Below are 21,712 nucleotides of genomic sequence, written 5' to 3'. Positions count from 1 at the left end.
ACACATTGATGCAATTGCAAAGAAGGCACGCCAGCAGCTCTACTTCATTAGGAGTTTGAGGCGATTTGGTCTGTCACCAAAGGCTCTTACAAATTTCTACAGATGTATGATGGAGAGCATTCTGACTGGTTACATCACAGCCTAATATGGAGGCTCCAATGCACAGGATCGCAAGAGTCTGCAGAGGGTTATAGACTTGGCCAGCTCCATCCTGGGTACAACCCTCCCCACTCTCAAGGACATCTTCAAGAGGTGGTGCCTCAAGGCAATGGCATCCATCAATAAGGACCTTCACCATCCTGAACATGCCCTCTTCTCATTACTACCATCAGGGAGGAGGTACAGGAGCCTGAAGACCCACACTTAACCTTTCAGAAACAGCTTCTTCCCCTCTGCCATGAGATTTCCATGAATGGTCCATGAACACAAGTATTCCTTTTGTTGCACTATGTTTTTGTAATTTATAGTAATTTTATGTCTTTTCCATGGTACTACTGCTGCAAAACAACAAATTTCACATTATCCAAGTCAGTGATAATAAATCTGATTCCCTGCTTAAGGATTTACTTCTAATAGTGGAAGTATGGCAAAGATCCGCCAAATTTATTTCTAAGATAGGAAAGATTGTTCTATGAAAAGAGGTTAAGGAAAAAGGGCCTTGGGTTTAGGAGAACAGGTGGCGACCTCTTTGAAAAAAAATTCTCAGACAGACTGATGCAGGGATATTTTCCCTCATAGATAGGGTCTTGTCACATTGGTATTGGTTTATTATTGTCACTTGTACTGAGGTACAGTGAAAAGCTTGTCTTACAAACCGATCGTACAGGTCAATTCATTACACAGTGCAGATACATTGAGTTAGTACAGACTGCATTGATGTAGTACAGGTAAAAACAGTAACAGTAAAGTGTCACAGCTACAGAGAAAGTGCAGTGCAATAAGGTGCAAGGTCACAACAAGATAGGTCGTGAGGTCAGAGTCCATCTCATTGTATAAGGGAACCATTCAATCATGCAGAAAAGTCTTACTTAAATTTAAAGTCTCAGTAACTTTCATGCTTCTCCCTTTCATACACAACAGTGAACATGATTGTATTAACATTACAACTAAATAAACATTCACAGTCAGTGTTTTCCAATTCTGATTCTTTACTCGTTACCAAATGCTCCTTTGTTGTTTCCAGAACAGACCATTAAAGAAATCACCTGAACACTCTAAAAATCTTCACAACCTTTCCAAACATAAACTAATCACCTTATCACAATCTGAATGAAAGTTAAAATCCCCTAACTGTTCCATATTTGCTTCTTGCTTAACTAATCAGTCTTCTTGCATTCTGCAACCAGGCTTCCAAACACAAATCTGATTATGGCCTTAAATTATTTTTTTCTTAATTCTATCCATAAAATGTCTTCTGCTTTTATTGTAGCCTCTCATATTCAAAGTGATTTAATTGTTAGTCAGGAAGGGAACTACTCCCCCTCTTCACTATCCCCAGCTTTCCCCTGATCCTCACATTGCGGTACATTTAGTTCCCATTTCTGAATGTCTTGTGGTCTTATTTTGGTAATGGCTAACATGTCATTTCTAAAGTGAATGTGTGCTTGCAATTCATTCAAATTGTCCCTTTCAGTTTGTGTAAAGAATGTTTACCTGGGTCAGCAAACTATTCTGTTCGATGTTTTACATACAAATTTCTTCATTGCCTCACCTGATTTAAGTTTGCTATTTACCTGTAGTGCATAAAACATGTTTATACTACTGTTCTGGAACATTTATTTTAATTTGTTTTGAAGCAATTCATTTTCATTTGTTTTGAAGCAATTAGTGTTTTCTATTACTGCTGAGCCCATCTTTTCATTTATTCATTTTGAAGCTCTCACAGGTGGGTTTACCATTTCTGTGTGGATGTTCCTGTCTCAATGGGCCAATTCCTTTGTATTCCAGTGGCAGCATCCCATAAAATGAAATCCTTATTTCCCAAATTAGATCCTGCACTACATATTCTATAATCGTCATATCCCCACACAAATGTGCACACTGAGTTCCCGTACATGGTTACTGGTACTCTCTAAACAAGATCTCTTCCCTATTCTTACATGCTGTTGATCCCAACAGGGACTAATCAAGGATACTCCCATCCCTCACCAAAATCCTTTCAATTCAGTTTGAGATGTTCCTTATCAGGAATACTGTAACCAGAAATTGATCTATATAAGGTAATGCACTGAAAATGGTTGTTGTGCAGCCTTCCAATGACTGTCTTGTCCACCACAGTATAATTCAGCAGCACTGGAGGTCCAATCCATTAGAGGCTACTGGAAGGACCATAGGCACTTCTCATTGCACACTGTGCCATTGCAGAATACACAAAGGAAAACAGCTAGTTAAGTCTGAGAACAGGAATATGCCTTGGGTAGACGGCTGGGGCCAGCAGACAGGATTCACAGCTCTGTTCGAAGCCTGGAGTGTGGAAGAAGTTTCAGAAGAAAGATCAGGGCTTAAAGGGTGGGTTATTACTTTACCTGAAGTGCCTAAACCATAATTTATGGCTATTATTCTACAATGTTCATTTTCAAAAGAGCTTAATTTGGAGAGGTGAGGTTGGGTGAAGTGATGATCAGTGTGGTGGGTGATATCATTGAAAGTGGTTGGTATTGTTGGCCAAGGGTAGCCAGGGACAGGTGTGATGTTTTCCTAAGGAGATATGAACAAACATGTTACATTCCAGGGGACCTACCCAGGTAGTTTTCTCAACACTGGGCCCTGCTCAGGAAGGCTCTGTTTAAATTGTCCAACTGCTCTTTTTGAGTGAGGCAACAAAAATGTCACTCTTCTTTGAGCACCTGATGCAAAATTGTTTCATCCAAGCAAATATGATTCACAACCTGGGAAACAAAGGACTGCAGATGCTGGAATCCAGATGAAAAACATGATGATGCTGGAGGAACTCAGCAGGCCAGGCAGCATCTGTGGAGAAAAGTGGGTGGTCAATGTTTCGGGTCAGGACCTTTCTTCTGGACCCTTGGAAGAAAATTTCTTCAAAGTGGGCATACTTGAAGAGACTTCGCAGTGGAGCAGTAATACTAGAGAAACAAAGAACTTCAGATGCTGGAATTGAGATGAAAAGCACAATAATGCCGAAGGAACTCAGCAGGCCAGGCAGCATCCATGGAGAAAAGTGGGTGGTCAATGTTTCGGGTCAGGACCTTCGCTTTTCTCTATGGATGCTGCCTGGCCTGCTGAGTTCCCTCGATTCACAACCTGATTTGCCTTGTCAGAATTCCAGAGTGCTGCGATTCAAGCTGGAAGCTGTGGATACTTCACTAGTCATTGAATTTCATTATATTGTGCTTTAAAAGCAGCACTGTATGATTGGATTTCTAAGCCCTAATATATTGTGAAATTCTTGATCCTACTTAAAGAATTCCATATGCATCACTAATTAATGAGTTCCCTACAACTATGTCTTTACTTTTCAGCTCCTCCCAACCACCTGCTCTAAGGTGCATGACAAGAGTTCTTGCTGTATTTCACACAGTTCTTATCCTGAACATCACAGGCAACAAGGAATTGTTCAATTGAATCAGTTTCCAAGGCCTCTCTTCCACATTTCATTTACTGTGTATAGCATGGGTCACATCAATCCATTCTGATTCTGCACTCCTGATAGGTGGCCTCAGTCTGAGGAAAGCAGTCCAGTTAAATCCTTTCCTTGTATCATGTCAAAATTTCTCCAGTTCAACTCTGATATCATTTATTCTGAGCCATACTAGAAATGTAACTTGGGAGAGGCTTGTTTTTCCACAAACTCCCATATACTACAATCTCAATACACAGCACGTTCTGCCAAATCTTAGGTATATCAATTGTTTTTCAGTCTTCTTCCAAACATCTTCACACATTCCAACCACTAAAATACTGGATATAATATTAAGGTATGTATTGGTTTAAGATTATACAGACCACTAAAATACTGGACACAATATTAAACACGTACTGATTTAAGATCCTACAAACCACTACAAGCAAGCAGGAAGCAGGCAGCAACTCATCACTCCCACCACTGACCAAATTCTCAACTTCACAACCTGATTCTGCTACACTCTATTTACGATCATTCTATGTATGAGCAGAAATTACTTTATACTCGAGGGGAGAGGGAGAGAAGGGAGAGAGGGGGACTCCTTTGTGAGTCAGACAGAAGTTACACGATGACTCAACTCTGCTCACTGTAATTATTTCCTTTCAGACAATTGCTTACACCTGATTTACTATTAACTGTCAAAGCAGACATCTACTGAGAACTGTTGACTCCTGTGTCAGCCCTTTACTCTTTTTGATATACAGAATGAAAATCTAGAAGCTAAATATCAGATATCCGCTTTTAAAGTGGAAAATTGGACTTTATATAGTTGTGACTACTCGATTTTAATTATACAACTGATCACACAATGTCATACAAGGAAAGAAAGAGGGGGAGGGGGAGGGATAGAGGGACAGAGAGGAGGAGAGAGAGGGGGACAGAAGGCAAGAGGCAAAGGTGCATGATCATCCTACTCTACTCCCACTTCCCTACATCAATTGATTGAGATAAATTGAAGTAATGTGCTAATCAGCTCAGTGGCCAACCTCCCAAGCCTAGCCTTAGGAAAGGAGGATCAAAATGGCATATCTGAGTTTGAAAATATGCAACGCTTGGTCTCTTATGATCCAGTCAAACCCGCAGAAGGCAATTCTCAGTGAGTACACAGCTGCAATTAAGGCTAATTTATCTTTTTATGCTAATATTATTTTACAGATAGTCAAAAATGAATGCAAGGTACATCTAGTTTCCCGTAATACAACAATGCTACCCAATTTGTCCTCCATTACACCATCTCCACTCCTAATTCTAATGGTGGATATAATAATAATGCCTTCGCCTCAGGAACCATATGTAGCTCATACCATTTATACTGCCAATAATCAAGACCAGTTGCTGACCATACTGGGCAATGAACAATAATCATTTTCTGCCACCATAGATCGCCATTTCAAAGGCAGCTCTGACAAAGACCTAAACTGACTGATTAATTGGGGTAATTCGGCACTTTATTAAAGTACAGTTATCTTAATCCCATATATCCCTATTTTAAAATCCCAGCTATTCATCTGAGCTGGTGTGCCTTAGTGCTTGCCTTTGAATTGGAAACATGGGGTTATCATGACTGAGTGAGAGGGTTATGCGTATTTACAGGCAATTGCTCAGGCTTCAAGAGATCAGTTCTTTTTTCAATTATCTGTCAGACTGCTACGTCCTTCTCTGGAAGTTGAACACTCCCCCGTGAACAAGGCAGAGCAGGAAGCTGAACTGATTACTGACATGTTAATCTGACACTGAACTTTTACTGTCCACTACTGACAGCATGAAAACCCAACATACCTGCAACAAGCAGTAAAAAAGTTATGATACATGTTCAATACAAGATATATTAAATAAGAAGGAATCTCCTGCTCCCCAAATACAACAATGTATTTTAACAAAAACTTAGAACTAAACCCAAGAAGTTTTCAGACTCCTCTCACACCAGCTATTCTTGAAGTTCCAGAACCAATTACCATTTCCAGACTGAATTTTGCAATCTGGCCTATCCTTACCAAGAATGGCTGTCCAAGCAAATATCATCCAGGACCATTCAAGTCAGAGTCACACAGCATGGAAGCAGGACCTTCAGTCCACTGAGTCTGTACCAACTGTCAAGCACCAATTTCCAGTAATACCATTTAATTTTCCTCACCAACCTGGGCTAGTTCCAAAGACCACCAGCTCCATAAATGAATAACAATTGGTTTGGATGGTGAAGTTTACAATTAATTTAGCCCCATCCACCCAGATTCTAGATTGCACCTTTTTGAACTTACAATTCACATAACACCTATGAATCCACAGCAGTGTGCACTGGTGTCCCAATGAGTTTTTTGCTTCTTCATTTTTGTCTCTGCAAAAACAGAGATTACATTAAATAAAGTTACTACTAATATTACTTCTGAAATGGCAAAGCCCACTAAAGGAAAATTAGCTGTGGATCAATCTGCAGTGAAATTGGGAAATATGATTTGTAAACTCAGAATGGAAATTCACATCCATCTCATTCATGCTAATTAATTCATTACATTTTATAACTAAAAATGAAGTGAAGATCTTGCAGATTTTGACATGAGAATCAGTAAAACTTGGATAGGTAAGTTCTGGCTTGAAGACCAATCATTCTAGAATATTCAATCCTGGCATTGTACATTGTATTATGTTGCTCATAAGCCTGCACTATGTTAATGGGGTGCAGTATTGTTAATATGGAAAACTGGCAAGGAATAATGGAATAAGTGAGTTATGCCACCAGTTGCATTGAACCAGAGTCTGAAGGCAGATTTACATCATTCCGCTGTGAGCTGCCCTTGTGTTGATAAATGCCCATTTCCTTTGCTCGTCCCTCCATTGCAGTCAGTCCATCTCAAATTGCTGGATTTATGCCATTAATTGCTCCACAGCCAATTAGACTGAAAAATAATGTCATAGGTGATCCTGTAATGATAATATTTGGCTCATATAATTCTTAGCCAAGGAGGCTAACAATAGGGCCATTTGGATTTAGCAGACCTCAGCAGTCTAATCTGTGCAATTTTTATCACCATTTCTCATTTTAGGCATCTTCTTGCTAGCAATGCTAGTAGTGATTTGCAATGTCTTCCTGAATGAATTAAGACTCAGCATATATATTCAAAAGATGTATAAAGGTTTATATACAAAACTTCACATAGATGTGGAATCTTGCACTACTTTTTAAGACTAAATGTTCTGTGAAATTGTCGTGCTGATGGAGAAGGAGGCACATGTGACCCTGTTGCTCGATAGAGTCACATCACAAGAATGGAATCCTCACCGAAACTCAGGGAGCAGCCCTTCAGTTTCTGAGAAGTGGATGAGGAGGACCCATGCAATGGTTTTCATCATGACAGACAGGTGGGAAACCTCTCAGGGGTAAGTATTACAGAACTAGTCACCTTTCTTGAAGATTATTGCTGTTGTAGAGGTTAGCGTTATGCTATTACAGCGCCCGGGTTCAATTCCGGCCACTGTCTGTAAGAAGTTTGTATGTTCTCCCAGTGTCTGCATGGGTTTCCTCCAGGTGCTCTGGTTTCCTCCCACATTCCAAAGACGTACGGGTTAGGAAGTTGTGAGCATGCTATCATGGCGCCTGAAGCATGGCAGCACTTGCGGGAACACTCTACACAAAAAGATGCATTTCACTGCGTGTTTCGATATACGTGTGACTGATAAATATATCTTATCTTATCTATGGCATGGACTGGTCTTCCCACACGCGAGCAATGAGATTGTGAACTTTGAAGTTCCTCTGTGCCAACCATTAGAATTCCAGCAAGGATAACATCTACTCCAGATGACCCGTTTCTCAGTTGACAGATTGCCTTTTTGAATTCTTGTCCATCTCAGGGGTGGGTGGGGGGCAGTGGGGGGGGGGGTGTAGCTGGATTGGATAGTTTGCTGTGGCACAGAGTCAAGGACACTCATATCAAGGGCTTGGATGGTTGAATTCTTTGAAATGCTCCTTCCAGCAGATCAGACTTGCTCAGCCCTCCTCTGTTCTTGTGTCTCAGTTAGGTGATCCCTTGGGTGTCTGGGCTGTAGATAGTCTTGATCGGGCTCAATAATCTGTATGTCATTGTTATCAGTGAACTGCTGGATGTCCTGTGCTCTTTCAACCCACCGCCAATTCTTTGGTCAAAGGGTTTTTTTGTTTCGTTGTGTCTTTTTCCCTTAGGGCATGGTGGTTGCAATAAATTAGCCCCTGGATATCTGCACCTGTAAATAACTCATCAACTTCGCTACCAACTTTCACCCTGCGCTCAAATTCAATTTGACTATTTCTAACAGCTTTCTCCCCTTTCTGGACCCTCTGTCTCCATCTCAAAAAAAAAAAATCCACTAACAATTTATTATAAACCCATAGATTCCCACAGCTAACTAGATTATACCTCCTCCCACTCTGTCTCTTGTAAAGACGCCATCCCTTTCTCTCAGTTTTTCCATCTCTGCTGCATCTGTTTTCGAGATGAGACTTTCCATTCTTGGACATATGAAATGTCATGTTTTTTCAACAAACATGGCTTTCGCTTGACTGTGGTTGATGGAGCACTCACCCACATCTCTCTATTTCTCACACTTCTCCTCTCACGCTACCTCCCCCTAGACAGAACAGAAGTAGAGACCCCCTGGTCCTCACCTCTTACCCTACAAGCCTCTGCATCCAGCACATTATTCTTTGTCTTTTCTACGGGCTTCAACTTGATCCCACCACCTGCCACATCTTCCTCTCCCACCCCTCTTTGCAGGAACCATTCTCTCTTGTGACTCCCTGGTTTGTTAATCCCTCTCCACCTCATCCTTCAGCTTCCCCATGGCATTTTCCCCTGCAATCATAGGAGGTGCAACACCTGCCCCTACACCTCCTTCCTCGCCATCATCCAGAGACCTAAACAGCCCTTCCAGGTGAGGCAGAAAAATACACCTCCTCCAACCTTGTCTATTGCATTAAGCACTCTTGGTGGCCTCCCCTACACTGGCAAGACCAAGCACAGACTGGGTGATTGCTTTGCCAACCAGTTGTGCTCTGTCTGTGATCAATGATGAAATTCACCATGACCTTCAATACATAAGCATTGCATTTGGCCATGAGGAATAAAGTATTGAAGATCAAGACATCAAGTGTACCACAAAGTGTTAGTTTACCATTCAACAGTGTTTCCCACCCTCCCTGCATGCTTATTTTAACCCTTAACTATGTTTAAATGGTGCAGCCTACTTACTGACTCAATGCTACACCTCAATCTCACTCATAAAATTCTAACTATTCATTGTATAATGAAGTTAGTTTGCAGGGTAAGCCAAAAATCCACATGTTTTAAATTATTTCACCACTATGTGTTTTAAATAACCTTCTCCCCTTTTCCACTTTCATCATCAAACATTCTTTTCTTTCAAACTTCAGGACCACAATAATGGGACATCTCAAAATGCAGTATCTAATTTGGAAAAAGGCTTATTGGTAGATGGGGCAAAACTCAATCCCATCATGGTAAAGATGGGCATTTCCACTTGGACAGAGCATTCAACAAAACAATTAGGAAAGGAAAACAATGGTCATTTCAATTTAATCTCATTTGATAACCCATTCACTGTTCTGAACACTCATTCCCTCAAGAACATGCACAGAAGTGGCTGCAGTAGGTAACCATCTCCAAAAATGCACTGTGATTACTTGCCCTGGCTGTTCTGACAGCACCTCCCAAACCTGCAACCTCTACCACTGAGGAGGAAAAGGGCAGCAGGGACATGGGAACACTACAATCTGCAGGCTCCCCTCCAAGTCACACAGCATCCTGATGTGGAAGTATGTTGCTGGTCCTTCCTCTTCATCAGGTCTAAATCCTAGAACTACTTCACCAATAGCATTGTGGAAGTTCCTCCACTAGGAAGATGGCAAAGGTTCATGCAGCAGTCGGCCACCATTTCCTCAAAGCCAATTAGGAATAGCCATTAAATGCCATATCCCAAAAAAATGAATAAATGAAAAAGATAAGACCATTCTGACAATAGTAACAAATGCATCATTTTATGGCCTGAAGGCAAAATCTACTCAGGACAAATGAGGCATCCATTTGAACAAAGTAGATATAATCAAACAATTAACAGGGGAACAGGAACTGACCATGTAATAAAAACATACTTTTTACAGGTGAGTTCAATGAGCAGAGATGGATCTGTCTGAAGTTAATAGGAGGCAAAAGGCAGAATCATGAGCAATGAACTCAGTCTGAAATTAATGAATAATGTTCTTCTTTGACACCATCATACACACTATTTCATGTGTTACTTTAGTTTCCTAGAAACTATACATTGCTTGAGCTATGTCAATGCATTTTAAGCAAAGCCACAAAACAAGTATCCAAAAGAATTGCCAGTAAAATGATAAAGTTGAAAGGTGACTGAAGGTGGCCGTAGATATCATAAACAAAGACTTGAGTGAAGGAACAGACCCAGGAAACACCATATTAATGGAAAAAATATTCAGGGAATGAACTTACCTATGAAAATCATATTGTCATGGATACTGTACAATAATAACTTGTTCAGTGGGTGGAAGTTGTGAAGGCTTTCAATATATCAAAGACAAAGCAGTCAGTGGCATAGTTTCATAATCAACAAGATAATCAAAGGGAAAGTCAGTCAAAAAGAATACTAATGCCACAGATTAGACCATTTGGGAATTGACCACTAAATATTTGAAATGTATCTTTCTTCTTTCTTTGGTTTATGAGCAGCTACCAAATATGCAAGAAATGGAGAGAAAAGGAGGAAGGAAGACAATAACAGTAACTTCAGGGGTGCATATTTTAAGTTGATGGCAGAGATATGAAGTTTTGATATAAATAATCAGAGATCAATTCTTGTTTCATAACTGAATGACATCAGTTCATCAGTGGTCTCTTTTCAATCTCACAGAGTTAGATGTATCCATTTATTGTGACAGATCATTTCTATTAAGACATGGGGATAACATTGCTATTTCTTGAAACCAGTGATCTTTTTTTTAAATCACACACTTTCAACCTGGTGTTCCTCCATCACAAAGTTACACATGCACGATTTTCACAACACCCATCTCCTGTGAATATATTTAAGGTTAATCAAGGCTTATTTGTTATTAACACTAAAAAAATTCTTAACAGCTCAAATAACTATTGGGCCTGTGCAAAGTACACTATCGTTAAGGAAAACATTGAAATACCTCCCATTCAGCAATAATAGGTGTAGTGTCATGGGGCTTCTATGGTGTTATTGCAAGTACTACCACTGAGATGAGACAGATAGCAGCAGAACAACACACATTGAAGGTAGGTATTCTCAAACTAAACAGCAGTATCTGATACGATAATTTATCAAGGTCAATACCACATTGTACAATTATACTCACGCATAATGCAGGCAAACAATGTTTGTAATAGGAAGAATAGATCTCACAGAACATAATAAGACTCAAATATGTGAAGAGTGGTCTTACCTGAAAATTCTGTCTGAAGGCTGTTCGCCCATCACCAGATCAAAACCACGTTGAAACATGGTGTATGGCCAGGGGCTGCATAGGATAAAAACAAAGCCAATCAATTCTCAGATTCTTTCTAAATATCAGCAAGAGTTCATAATAAGCCATACTCAGATAGCAATAAACATCAAAACTAAAACAAAATTAAGAACGTAAAGAACAGTTTGATTTTACATCGAGTATCTCAGTGGAGAAATGGCGGAAATCGAGATGGATTACATTAATTTGATGTCACTTGGATCAAGTTCCAAGGTGATTCCATTTAAACAGGTGCATTTTCAGGACCAAAACATATTTTCCTCAGAACAATGAAAACAAAAAAAAAAATTACCAGTGATGTGTATTATTGAATACATCTATTGAATTTACATGTAAATTTCTAGACAAGTAACCTCATCATGAGGTACCAATTCTTTCATAAACAATGCCCTAAAAATTACTGTACAGCATTATTTTTCCATTATAACAACACTGTGGATCAACCAAATGTTGTTTGTGAAAGTTGTATGAAGTGTCATATGTTCAGTTGCAAGATTCACAGAGTGAACTGGTGGGTTTCCTCCTGTAACACGGTATTTAAACTGGCATGGTTGATTTCAGTCTGGTGTTTCTCATTGATGTGTTGCAAGTTCTTGCAGTTGTCAGCTCGTAGCACAGCAGGCATGACCTTTGCAGCTAGCTCTTGAAAGGACATACCGCAATACAGACAACACTCTTCAAGATACCAAAGGGAAGCATGCTTCAATAACGGGAGGTCTTCCTAGAGGTCAAGTGGACCAGGCTAGTGAGAAACAGAGGATGCAGGAGACTTAATTTTTTTCACATGGGGGATATGAAGACCATTCAGGGCTACCTCCGGACACTTCTGGAGTTGGAGACAACTTCTGGAGGTTGCCAAGAGCATCTTTGTGAGATCTATAAGTGCCTGCACTGAGAGAATGCTTGCAAGGCAAGCAAGTGCCCATGCTTCCTCTGCTTGCTCCTGTGGCCTGAAGGAATTATAAATTAGAGCTCCTCTCCTTCAGTTTGGATCCCCTTTTAAATGTAGCACGTGAAGGGATGTTGCAGAGATCAGAGGCAACAGATGAGATTGGTCTTAAGGTCAGGAGGCTAAGAGTGATTATGATCCATGGGAAAAAAGGAGTCAATGAGAGGAGCCCAGGAGATTGTACAAAGTTGCAGGACGGTACAGATCACAGAGAAGACAGGCAATGTGGGTTGGTCCTACAAATTGCACAGATTCAGGGGAAATGGCTTTAGTGGAAAGCACTTATTCTGTGAGGTTAAAAAGCTCACTGTAGATGAACTTAGTATTTTGGGGGAGTTTTTTTACCAGGAAAATGAAAATCCCCCTAAAAGATGAGACAAACTTACTGACGGGTAACGAGGCACTCAAAATTAGACTGGGTGAAAGAAAAGCACCAATGATGGACATTAGGTTTATATTTTACACATTTCTGAATACTGAAAACTGGGTAAATGACAGTCTGGATAAAAGATTTTGAGGATTAAATCAAGCTTCATCATTAAGCCCACTGTGAGCCAAACAGACATTGACATCTACAATGATGTACATAACCTATGCTAATTCTCATTTACAATACATGTGCACTGCTGCAATGTAAAATACTTTGTCTTTTCGATGGGTAGTTAATTCAGTTCTCCGTCTGTTTATGCTATTGGTTCAAATGTACCTGAAACACTTCTTCAATATTCCACAAACATAAGTACTGTCAGCCAACACACTTCACTCAGCTGCAACAAGTGGATGGAAAGATTGAGTTTGCAGATTAGACACAAGGCCAAAAACAAGAAACATTTATTGTTGGTGTGGCATCTTGTTGTGCATATAACTATCATATGAATCATTACAGATTCACCACTGGCAGATGGAATTTAATCCTGACAAGTGCAAGATGATGCATTTCAGGAAGTCAATTAGGGTTAGGATATGTACAGTAAATGGTAAGGTACAAAGGAATGTTCATAAACAGAGCAACCATGGGGTTCAAATCCACAGTTTCCCAAAAGCAGCCAGCACAGGTAAATAAGGTGAAGAAGGCATATGGCAGTTTGCCTTCAGAGGTCAGGACAAACAATATAAAAGTTAGGTTGTTCTGTTGCAGCTTTACACTGATTAGACCACCCTTGGAATATTGTGTGCAGTTCTGGTTGCCACACTATAGAAAGGATGTGGTTATGCCAGAGAGAGAGTGCAGAGAAGATTCACCAGGGTGTTGCCTGGATTGGAGGGCTTTAATTATGGGGAGAGACAGGATAGGCTGGGCTTGTTTTCCCTGGAGCAAGGGAGGTTGAGGGATTACCTGATAGAAGTATATAAAATTACAAGAGACATAGATAAAGTAATAGTCAGAATCTTTTTCCCATGATAGGGGATCTGGTACCTAAATGTTATTTTTTTAAAAAATTGATGCAGTATTGGTAACAGACTGCAAATATAATTTAAAGACAAATTTATTAAAAACAATGAAATATCAAATACTGTAGATATAGATGAGAAACATGCTGACAATTAGGAAAAAAAAAATTTAACCTCATCAAACCAGCAATATTTGTGATCCATTATTGTTAAAATTCTCAGACATCAATACTAAATTAACTTGAGGTTGTATGACTTGAAATTGCTTAATTATGTGGCTGACAGCTGATCAGAGACTCTATTTTGAGTTGGTATTGCCTCTTGGCATCCCTGAGAGCTTTCTGAAGGTCATACCTTGATTTCTTGTAAAGCTGTCAGTTATGGCAGGGTTTACATGCCATAGCAGGCTACAAGACGAAGACTGGCTGCATAGTTAACAACAGCGCATCCCTTCCTGATGAACTCAACCATTCTATGCACGTTTTGAACAGAAGGGAAGTGGATTGTCACCATCCGCCCTGACAGCCTCCAATGCAGCTGAACCTATGATCACAGCTGAGGACATAAGATCAGTCTTCCAGAGAGTGAACACGAGGAAAGCACCTGGCCCAGATGGTGTCCTGGGCTACGTGCTCAGATCTTGTGCTGATCAGCTGGCAGAAATATTCGTGGACATATTCAACCTCTCCCTGCTTGAATCTCAGGTTCCCTCCTGTTTTAAGAAGACCACCATCATCCCAGTACCAAAGAAAAGCAAGGTAACATGCCTCAATGACTACCGACCAGTGGTCCTGACATCCACCATCATGAAGTGCTTCGAGAGGTTGGTCATGGCACGCATCAACTCCAGCCTCCCAGACAATCTTGACCCACAGCAATTCGCCTATCGGCGAAACAGGTCTACAGCGGATGCCATCTCCCTGGCCCTACACTCAGCTCTGGAGCATCTGGACAGTAAAGACACAAACGTTAGACTATTGTTTATTGACCAGTTCTGCCTTCAATACAATAATCCCAAGCAAGCTTGTCACCAAACTCCGAGACCTAGGACTCAATACCTCCCTCTGTAACTGGATCCTTGACTTTCTAACCAACAGACCGCAATCAGTGAGGATAGGCAGCAATACCTCCGGCACAATTGTTCTCAACACTGGTATCCCACAAGGCTGCGTTCTCATTCCTCTACTCTACTCCCTATACACTCATGACTGTGTGGCCAGATTCTTCTCCAACTCCATCTACAAGTTTGCAGATGATACCACCGTTGTAGGCCGTATCTCAAACAGCGATGAGTCAGAGTACAGGAAGGAGATAGAGAGCTTAGTGGAATGGTGTCATGACAACAATCCTTCCCTCAATGTCAACAAAACTAAAGAGCTGGTCATTGACTTCAGGAAAGGGGTGGTGTACATGCACCTGTCTACATCAATGGTTCTGATATCAAGAGGGTTGAGAGCTTCAAGTTCCTGGGAGGTGAACAATCACCAACAGCCTGTCCTGGTCAAATCACGTAGATGCCAACGGCCAAGAAAGCTCACCAGCGCCTCTACTTCCTCAGGACGCTGAAGAAATTTGGTTTGTCCCCTTGACTCTCACCAACTTTTACCAATGCACCATAGAAAGCATCCTATCTGGATGTATCACGGCTTAGTATGGCAGCTGCTCTGCCCAGGACTGTAAGAAACTGCAGAGAGTGTGTGGACACAGCCAGCACATCACGGACACCAGCCTCCCTCCTTCGACTCTGTCTTACCTCTCATTGTCTTGGTGAAGTAGCCAGCATAATCAAAGACCTCACCCACCCGGGACATTCTCTCTTCTTTCCTCTTCCATCGGGTAGAAGATACAGGAGCCCTGAGGGCACGTACCACCAGACTTAAGGACAGCTTCTACCCCACTGTGATAAGACTATTGAACGGTTCCCTTAACAATTAGATGGACTATGACCTCATGATCTACCTTATTGTGTCCTTGCACCTTATTGTACTGCACTCTGTAGCTGTGACACTTTACTCTGTACTGTTATTGTTTTAACCTGTACTATATCAATGGACTCTGTACTAACTCAACGTAAACTGCACTGTGTAATGAATTGACCTGTACGATCAGTATGCAAGGACAAGTTTTTCACTGTACCTCGGTACAAATGACAATAATAAACCAATACCAATACCATCTCATTCACTCAGTAATGACATACATCCTGCCACATCTTTTTCCTCATACAAAAATTTCACTGTTTAACTGAACTATCACAACAGGCATTATAAAGCAGGTCCTTTCAATCCAGAGGGCCTCTATATTTGCCATTGTTGAGTGGCGTTTTACTCAAAGGATCCACATTGTTTAAGTTACTGTATCCTGCATTGTAGAATGAGAACCCATTTTTCAGAGTAGTCCTCAACTTTAGGCACTCCTTTCAACTGACGTCCTGTAGAATGATCTGTACTCAATTTAGCTTCTAGCATCCACCATACACTTACTATTAGCCTGATCAAGGAGTCTTATCCTCTGTCACCAGTTGGCTTTTCTTCAAATGGTTTATCATTCCCATTATAATATCATGATGAAAATTGTGAACGATTATCTGTTACTGGTATGTTTGTTATTCAAAATCAAGCAAGCATCACTTGGCATTCTTTCAAAGCACTGCCAACAATTACCGAAGAGAATAACATTACTGTATTAGTCACACACAATAAAGAGTACAGATGCATAATTCATTAACATTAGTCTCTTAGCCTAGCCACATCATCAATCTGAATTAAAGGTTCTTGGTGAATTTTGATAAAAAATGAATTCTTTAAACACATCTGCCCTTCTCAGCCAATGAAGCCTCTCTCAGACTGTCTGTAAACTTTGACACTGATGTGTATTCGATAAGTTGACATTAGCTCTTTATGAAACAGTTGCTATTACAAGCTGTGCTTTAATCAACAGATTTCTTTGTTGTGTGTTCATCTCAAAAATGAAAGTAGGTTGGAGTTAAGATATTTACTTTAGCTTTTTTACCTAGCCCATCCTTATTGGAAAAATAACTTCCAATGCATCTGAACTGGAACTGCAAAAACCCAACTAACTAGTTGCTAAATGTGCATTCCCAACCATACATTTCACCAACTGTTTTCACCAACTCACAAATAAAAATCAACTTGCTAACATCTGGCAGGTACATGATGCTCAGTGTCTACCCCAGGATCATCTTTTTCCACTTTTGGCAAGATATATTCAAAGTTATCTTTGGAATCTCAATAGCATTTTGTTGTGTCTTAAATGCATCATTTGGAAATATTTGGAAGATGTGTTTCAATTTCAATTATGTCCCAGCCATAGACAGAGGATTCAAGCTTATCACAGGTAATCATACAATTACTAAGAGCTCTTCTCTGATTTATGTATGTTTAATCTCCGCTACTATTAATGCCTTTGCTGCAAAGACTACTGGTTGTCCATTTTCCATTGTTACTTCTCCAAATCTACATTAAGTTGCTTCACATGGTGGAACTAATTCTTTCCATTATATAACCCTAGGACTGGTATGCTGGTTTTGGCTGCTTTAAATTGCATTGTCACTTCTTAAGATTCTTCCCAAAACCATAGTACCCTTGTAAAATCTCTTAGTGGTTTCACTGTATTGAACTGATGATGATGCTGACAACTAGTGCTGACAATTCTAAAGTAAACAGTATCTCACTTAGGACTTTGCAGATCCAGCTCAAAGCCAAAGTAAATTGCTGAACAGTAAGGCACTTCCTACCTCTCCTATTTCTTGTCATCTTTAACATTACTCCACATTCAGTGTACTCAGGTAGAAAAGCATCCAATTGTCAAGAACTCCCACTTCCAGCTTTTCTGACTAGAGCCACAGAACCAACCATAATGACTTCTATTTCTATGTTCACTCTTGCATTTTCTGCTGGAAATTTTCTGCCAATGAATTGATCCCATGTAGTTCCACATAATCACCCAAGAGCAAATAAATACTCCACTGGACTGTTTTTTCAATTGCATCATTATCATGGCATTTAATAATGCCCATGCCCATCTATACCCTGAAGTATTGCCACCATCTAGCTTAATCCACCTTAACTTTAAAGTTGCTACTTTATTCCAATACACTGCATCTCTTTTCTATCAGAGAGACCATATAACAGTGGTACATCCTTCTACAAGCTTACAAAAAAAAAATCACTTATTTGCATACTTGGAGTGGAATTGCATCACATTGTTCTCCTATATCTCCCTGAAATCCCAGGGGCTGCTTGTCTTCAGCAGTAATGCATGACACTCCTTGTTCATCAAACCAATGGCAGTGACCTCAGTTAGAAACAGAAACCGTTGTTCTGGCCGTCTATTTATACGGAGGCAATTCATTTCCATGGAATATCTTTGCAAAATTGGTTGATCTTACTGGACCTTATTTCATCACAAGTTTTACAGCTCTCTTGTGAAACTCTCATTCCTTCCTGTAATTCCAGCATATTATTATGCATATTCCTTAGCCTGTCATGCCTTATAGTGTATTTCATAAAACCAAGGAAACTATGTCCTGTAAGCCCACTGATGACTTTTAATTGTGCCTTCATGATTTCTGTCACATCTTCTCCAAGGTTAGTTATGCCACTCAGTATAATCTTTCTCAATTCTGAACAAAGATCTGTTTTGGAGTATTTTTTTCTGAATTCATTGCTCGAAACGTGCACCCTTTGTCGAACTGTCAACTTCTGGAGTATATTGGTCATATGATTCAAGATTCCCACAACTTCTCTGGTTAAATTTGTCCTCCTCAAAAGGAAATGTTCTTATGTGGCTGGCATTAGAAAGAATTTCCACTGCAATAGTGCAACCTTGTACTCCTCCCTATCCTCAATCTAGCTGGTTCAGGTGAAATGCAATCCATGTGCTTTTATGCAGAGTGATACAATATATGAAGAGTTACTATCCAAACTTGTCACACCTTCCACTTGAGCAGTATCATCAAAGCCCATGGTGCTACAAGGATTGCTCCAATATTCTTGATTCTCTGCTGTTTTGTTCTGGAGAGTTCTTGGAGATGAAGCTGCCAGAGGTTTGTATTGATTATGCCAATACCAACCTTTTGCAGCTTCATCTCCAAGGGCTCTCGAGAACAAAACAAGCATCTGACTTAATCACATGACATCACCATCCCTCATTTCAAAAGGCCGTGGAGAAGGTAGATCACCTTCCAAAGCAAACTGAACATGCTTTAGTTTTAGAGTGACTTCAAGTTCCAACAAAATGAGAAACTGGGAAATATTCAGAAAGAGGTGTTAAGGACACACCCAAAAGCTACAGACCTTCCGATTTACCCTTAGTGGTGATGAAGCTCTTAAAGGCAATAATCAGGGAAAACATTAAATGCTTGGAAAAGCTCGAGATAATGAACATATGTTTAATGTAAATTGTTTATGATTAATTTGATGGTATTTTTGATAAGGTGACAGAGAAGATCAATGAAGGGAATACAGTGGATTCCAAGTCCCACTGGGGGCGCCAACACCCTTGACCACTGCTATACAACCATCAAAGATGCCTTCTGAGCCACCCCTTGTCCTCTCTTTGGGAAATCAGACCACCAGGCTGTGCTCCTTCTCCCTGCATACAAACAGAAACTGAAACGGGAGGATGCGGTACGTAGAGTCATGCAGTGCTGGTCTGAGGAAGCAGATGAGCTCCTACATGACTTGAGACAGTGGACTGTTCCTGTTCAAAGACTCAGCTGCCAGCCTAGATGAGTATGCCACCACCATCACAGACTTTATCAGCAAGTGTGTGGAGGATTGTGTACCAAAGAAGAAATACGGGTGTTCCCAAACAGGAAACCATGGATGAATAAGGAGATCCACTCCCTACTGAAGGAGAGGACTGCTGCACACAAATCTGATGATCCTGATCTGCACAAGAAATTGAGGTATGACCTTTGAAAAGCTATCAGGGATGCCAAGAGGCAATACTAACTCAAAATAGAGTCCCTGACCAGCTGCCAGTTATGGCAGGGTTTACATGCCATAACAGGCTACAAGACAAAGTTGGGCTGCATAGCTAACAACAGCGCATCCCTTCCTGATGAACTTAACCATTTTATGCGAGTTTTGAACAGAAGGGAAGTGGATTGTCACCATCCACCCTGACAGCCACCAACGCAGCTGAACCTGTAATCACAGTGCATGACGTAAGATCAGTCTTCCGGAGAGTGAACACGAGGAATACACCTGGCCCAGATGGTGTCCCAGGCCGTGTGCTCAGATCTTGTGCTGATCAGCTGGCAGAAGAACTTGCGGACATATTCAACCTCTCCCTGCTTGAATCTCAGGTTCCCTCCTGTTTTAAGAAGACCACTATCATCCTGGTACCGAAGAAAAGCAAGGTAACATGCCTCAATGACTACCGACCAGTGGTCCTGACATCCACCATCATGAAGTGCTTCGAGAGGTTGGTCATGGCACGCATCAATTCCAGCCTCCCAGATAACCTGGACCCATTGCAATTTGCCTATTGACGAAACAGGTCTACAGCGGATGCCATCTCCCTGGCCCTACACTCAGCTCTGGAGCATCTGGACAGTAAAGACACATACGTTAGACTATTGTTTATTGACTACAGTTCTGCCTTCAATACAATAATTCCAAGTAAGCTTGTCACCAAACTCCGAGACCTAGGACTCAACACTTCCCTCTGTAACTGGATCCTTGACTTTCTAACCAACAGATTGCAATCAGTGACGATAGGCAGCAATACCTCCGGCACAATTGTTCTCAACACTGGTGCCCCACAATGCTGCATCCTCAGCCCTCTACTCTACTCCCTATACTCTCATGACTGTGTGGTCAGATTCTGCTCTAACTCCATCTACAAGTTTGCAGATGATACCACCATTGTAGGCCATATCTCAAACAATGATGAGTCGGAGTACAGGAAGGAGATAGAGAGCTTAGTGGAATGGTGTCATGACAACAATCCTTCCCTTAATGTCAACAAAACTAAAGAGCTGGTCATTGACTTCAGGAAAGGGGGTGGTGTACATGTACCTGTCTACATCAATGTTGCTGAGGTCGAGATGGTTGAGAGCTTCAAGTTCCTGGGAGTGAACATCACTAACAGCCTGTCCTGGTTAAATCACGTAGATGCCACAGCCAAGAAAGCTCACCAACACCTCTACTTCCTCAGGAGGCTAAAGAAATTTGGTTTGTCCCCTTTGATTCTCACCAACTTTTACCGATGCACCATAGAAAGCATCCTATCTGGATATCTCACGGCTTGGTACGGCAACTGCTCTGCCCAGGACCACAAGAAGCTGCAGAGAGTTGTGGACACGGCTCAGCACATCACGGACACCAGCCTCCCCTCCTTGGACTCTGTCTTTACCTCTCGTTGTCTTGGTATAGCAGCCAGCATAATCAAAGACCTCACCCACCTGGGACATTCTCTCTTCTCTCCTCTTCCATCGGGTAGAAGATACAGGAGCTTGAGGGCACGTACCACCAGACTTAAGGACAGCTTCTACCCCACTGTGATAAGACTATTGAACGGTTCCCTTATACAATGAGATGGACTATGACCTCACGATCTACCTTGTTGTGACCTTGCACCTTATTGCACTGCACTTTCTCTATAGCTGTGACACTTTATTCTGTACTGTTATTGTTTTTTACCTGTACTACATCAAAGCACTCTGTACTAACTCAATGTAACTGCACTGTGTAATGAATTGACCTGTACGATCGGTTTGTAAGACAAGCTTTTCACTGTACCTTGGTACAAGTGACAATAATAAACCAATACCAATACCCAGATCAAATGTTGGTTAGCAACACTGAGGACCAAGGAAAAATATGGTTGGTCACAATATGGAGAAGAAATTGGTTCAGAGTAACAAAGCAGAGAGCTTCCAGTTAAAAAAAAGTATTTTAGTTATCTTTATTAGGCACATGTACATCGAAACACACAGTAAAATGCACCTTTTGCATAGTGTTCTGGGGGCAGCCCACAAGTATCACCACACTTCCGGCGCTAACATAGCATGCCCGCAACTTCCTAACCTGTACATCTTTGGAATGTGGTAGGAAACCCACGCGGACACGGGGAGAACATACAAACTCCTTACAGACAGTGGCTAGAATTGAACCCGAGTCACTGGTGCTATAAT

The 21,712-nt window shown here is 41.0% G+C and overlaps 1 protein-coding gene across 4 annotated transcripts in view; it reads right to left on the bottom strand.

Annotated features, from left to right (window-relative positions):
• Positions 1–21,712, bottom strand: part of astn1 (astrotactin 1) — a 1,815,355-nt gene that overhangs the window by 848,795 nt on the left and 944,848 nt on the right. For 3 of the 4 annotated variants that reach the window (XM_052011000.1, XM_052011002.1, XM_052011001.1), the window contains exon 9: positions 11,124–11,198. The exons of the other annotated variant lie outside the window; for it this stretch is intronic. In XM_052011000.1, coding sequence (XP_051866960.1) covers positions 11,124–11,198 — 75 coding nt within the window. The remainder of the gene's footprint in view (positions 1–11,123; positions 11,199–21,712) is intronic. 4 annotated transcript variants of the gene reach the window in all.

This window comes from Pristis pectinata, chromosome 3 (genome assembly GCF_009764475.1).
Source record: "Pristis pectinata isolate sPriPec2 chromosome 3, sPriPec2.1.pri, whole genome shotgun sequence".
Lineage (NCBI taxonomy): Eukaryota > Metazoa > Chordata > Chondrichthyes > Rhinopristiformes > Pristidae > Pristis > Pristis pectinata.
The sequence above is the reverse complement of the archived record's forward strand: the minus strand, read 5'-3'. Positions and strand labels throughout refer to the sequence as shown.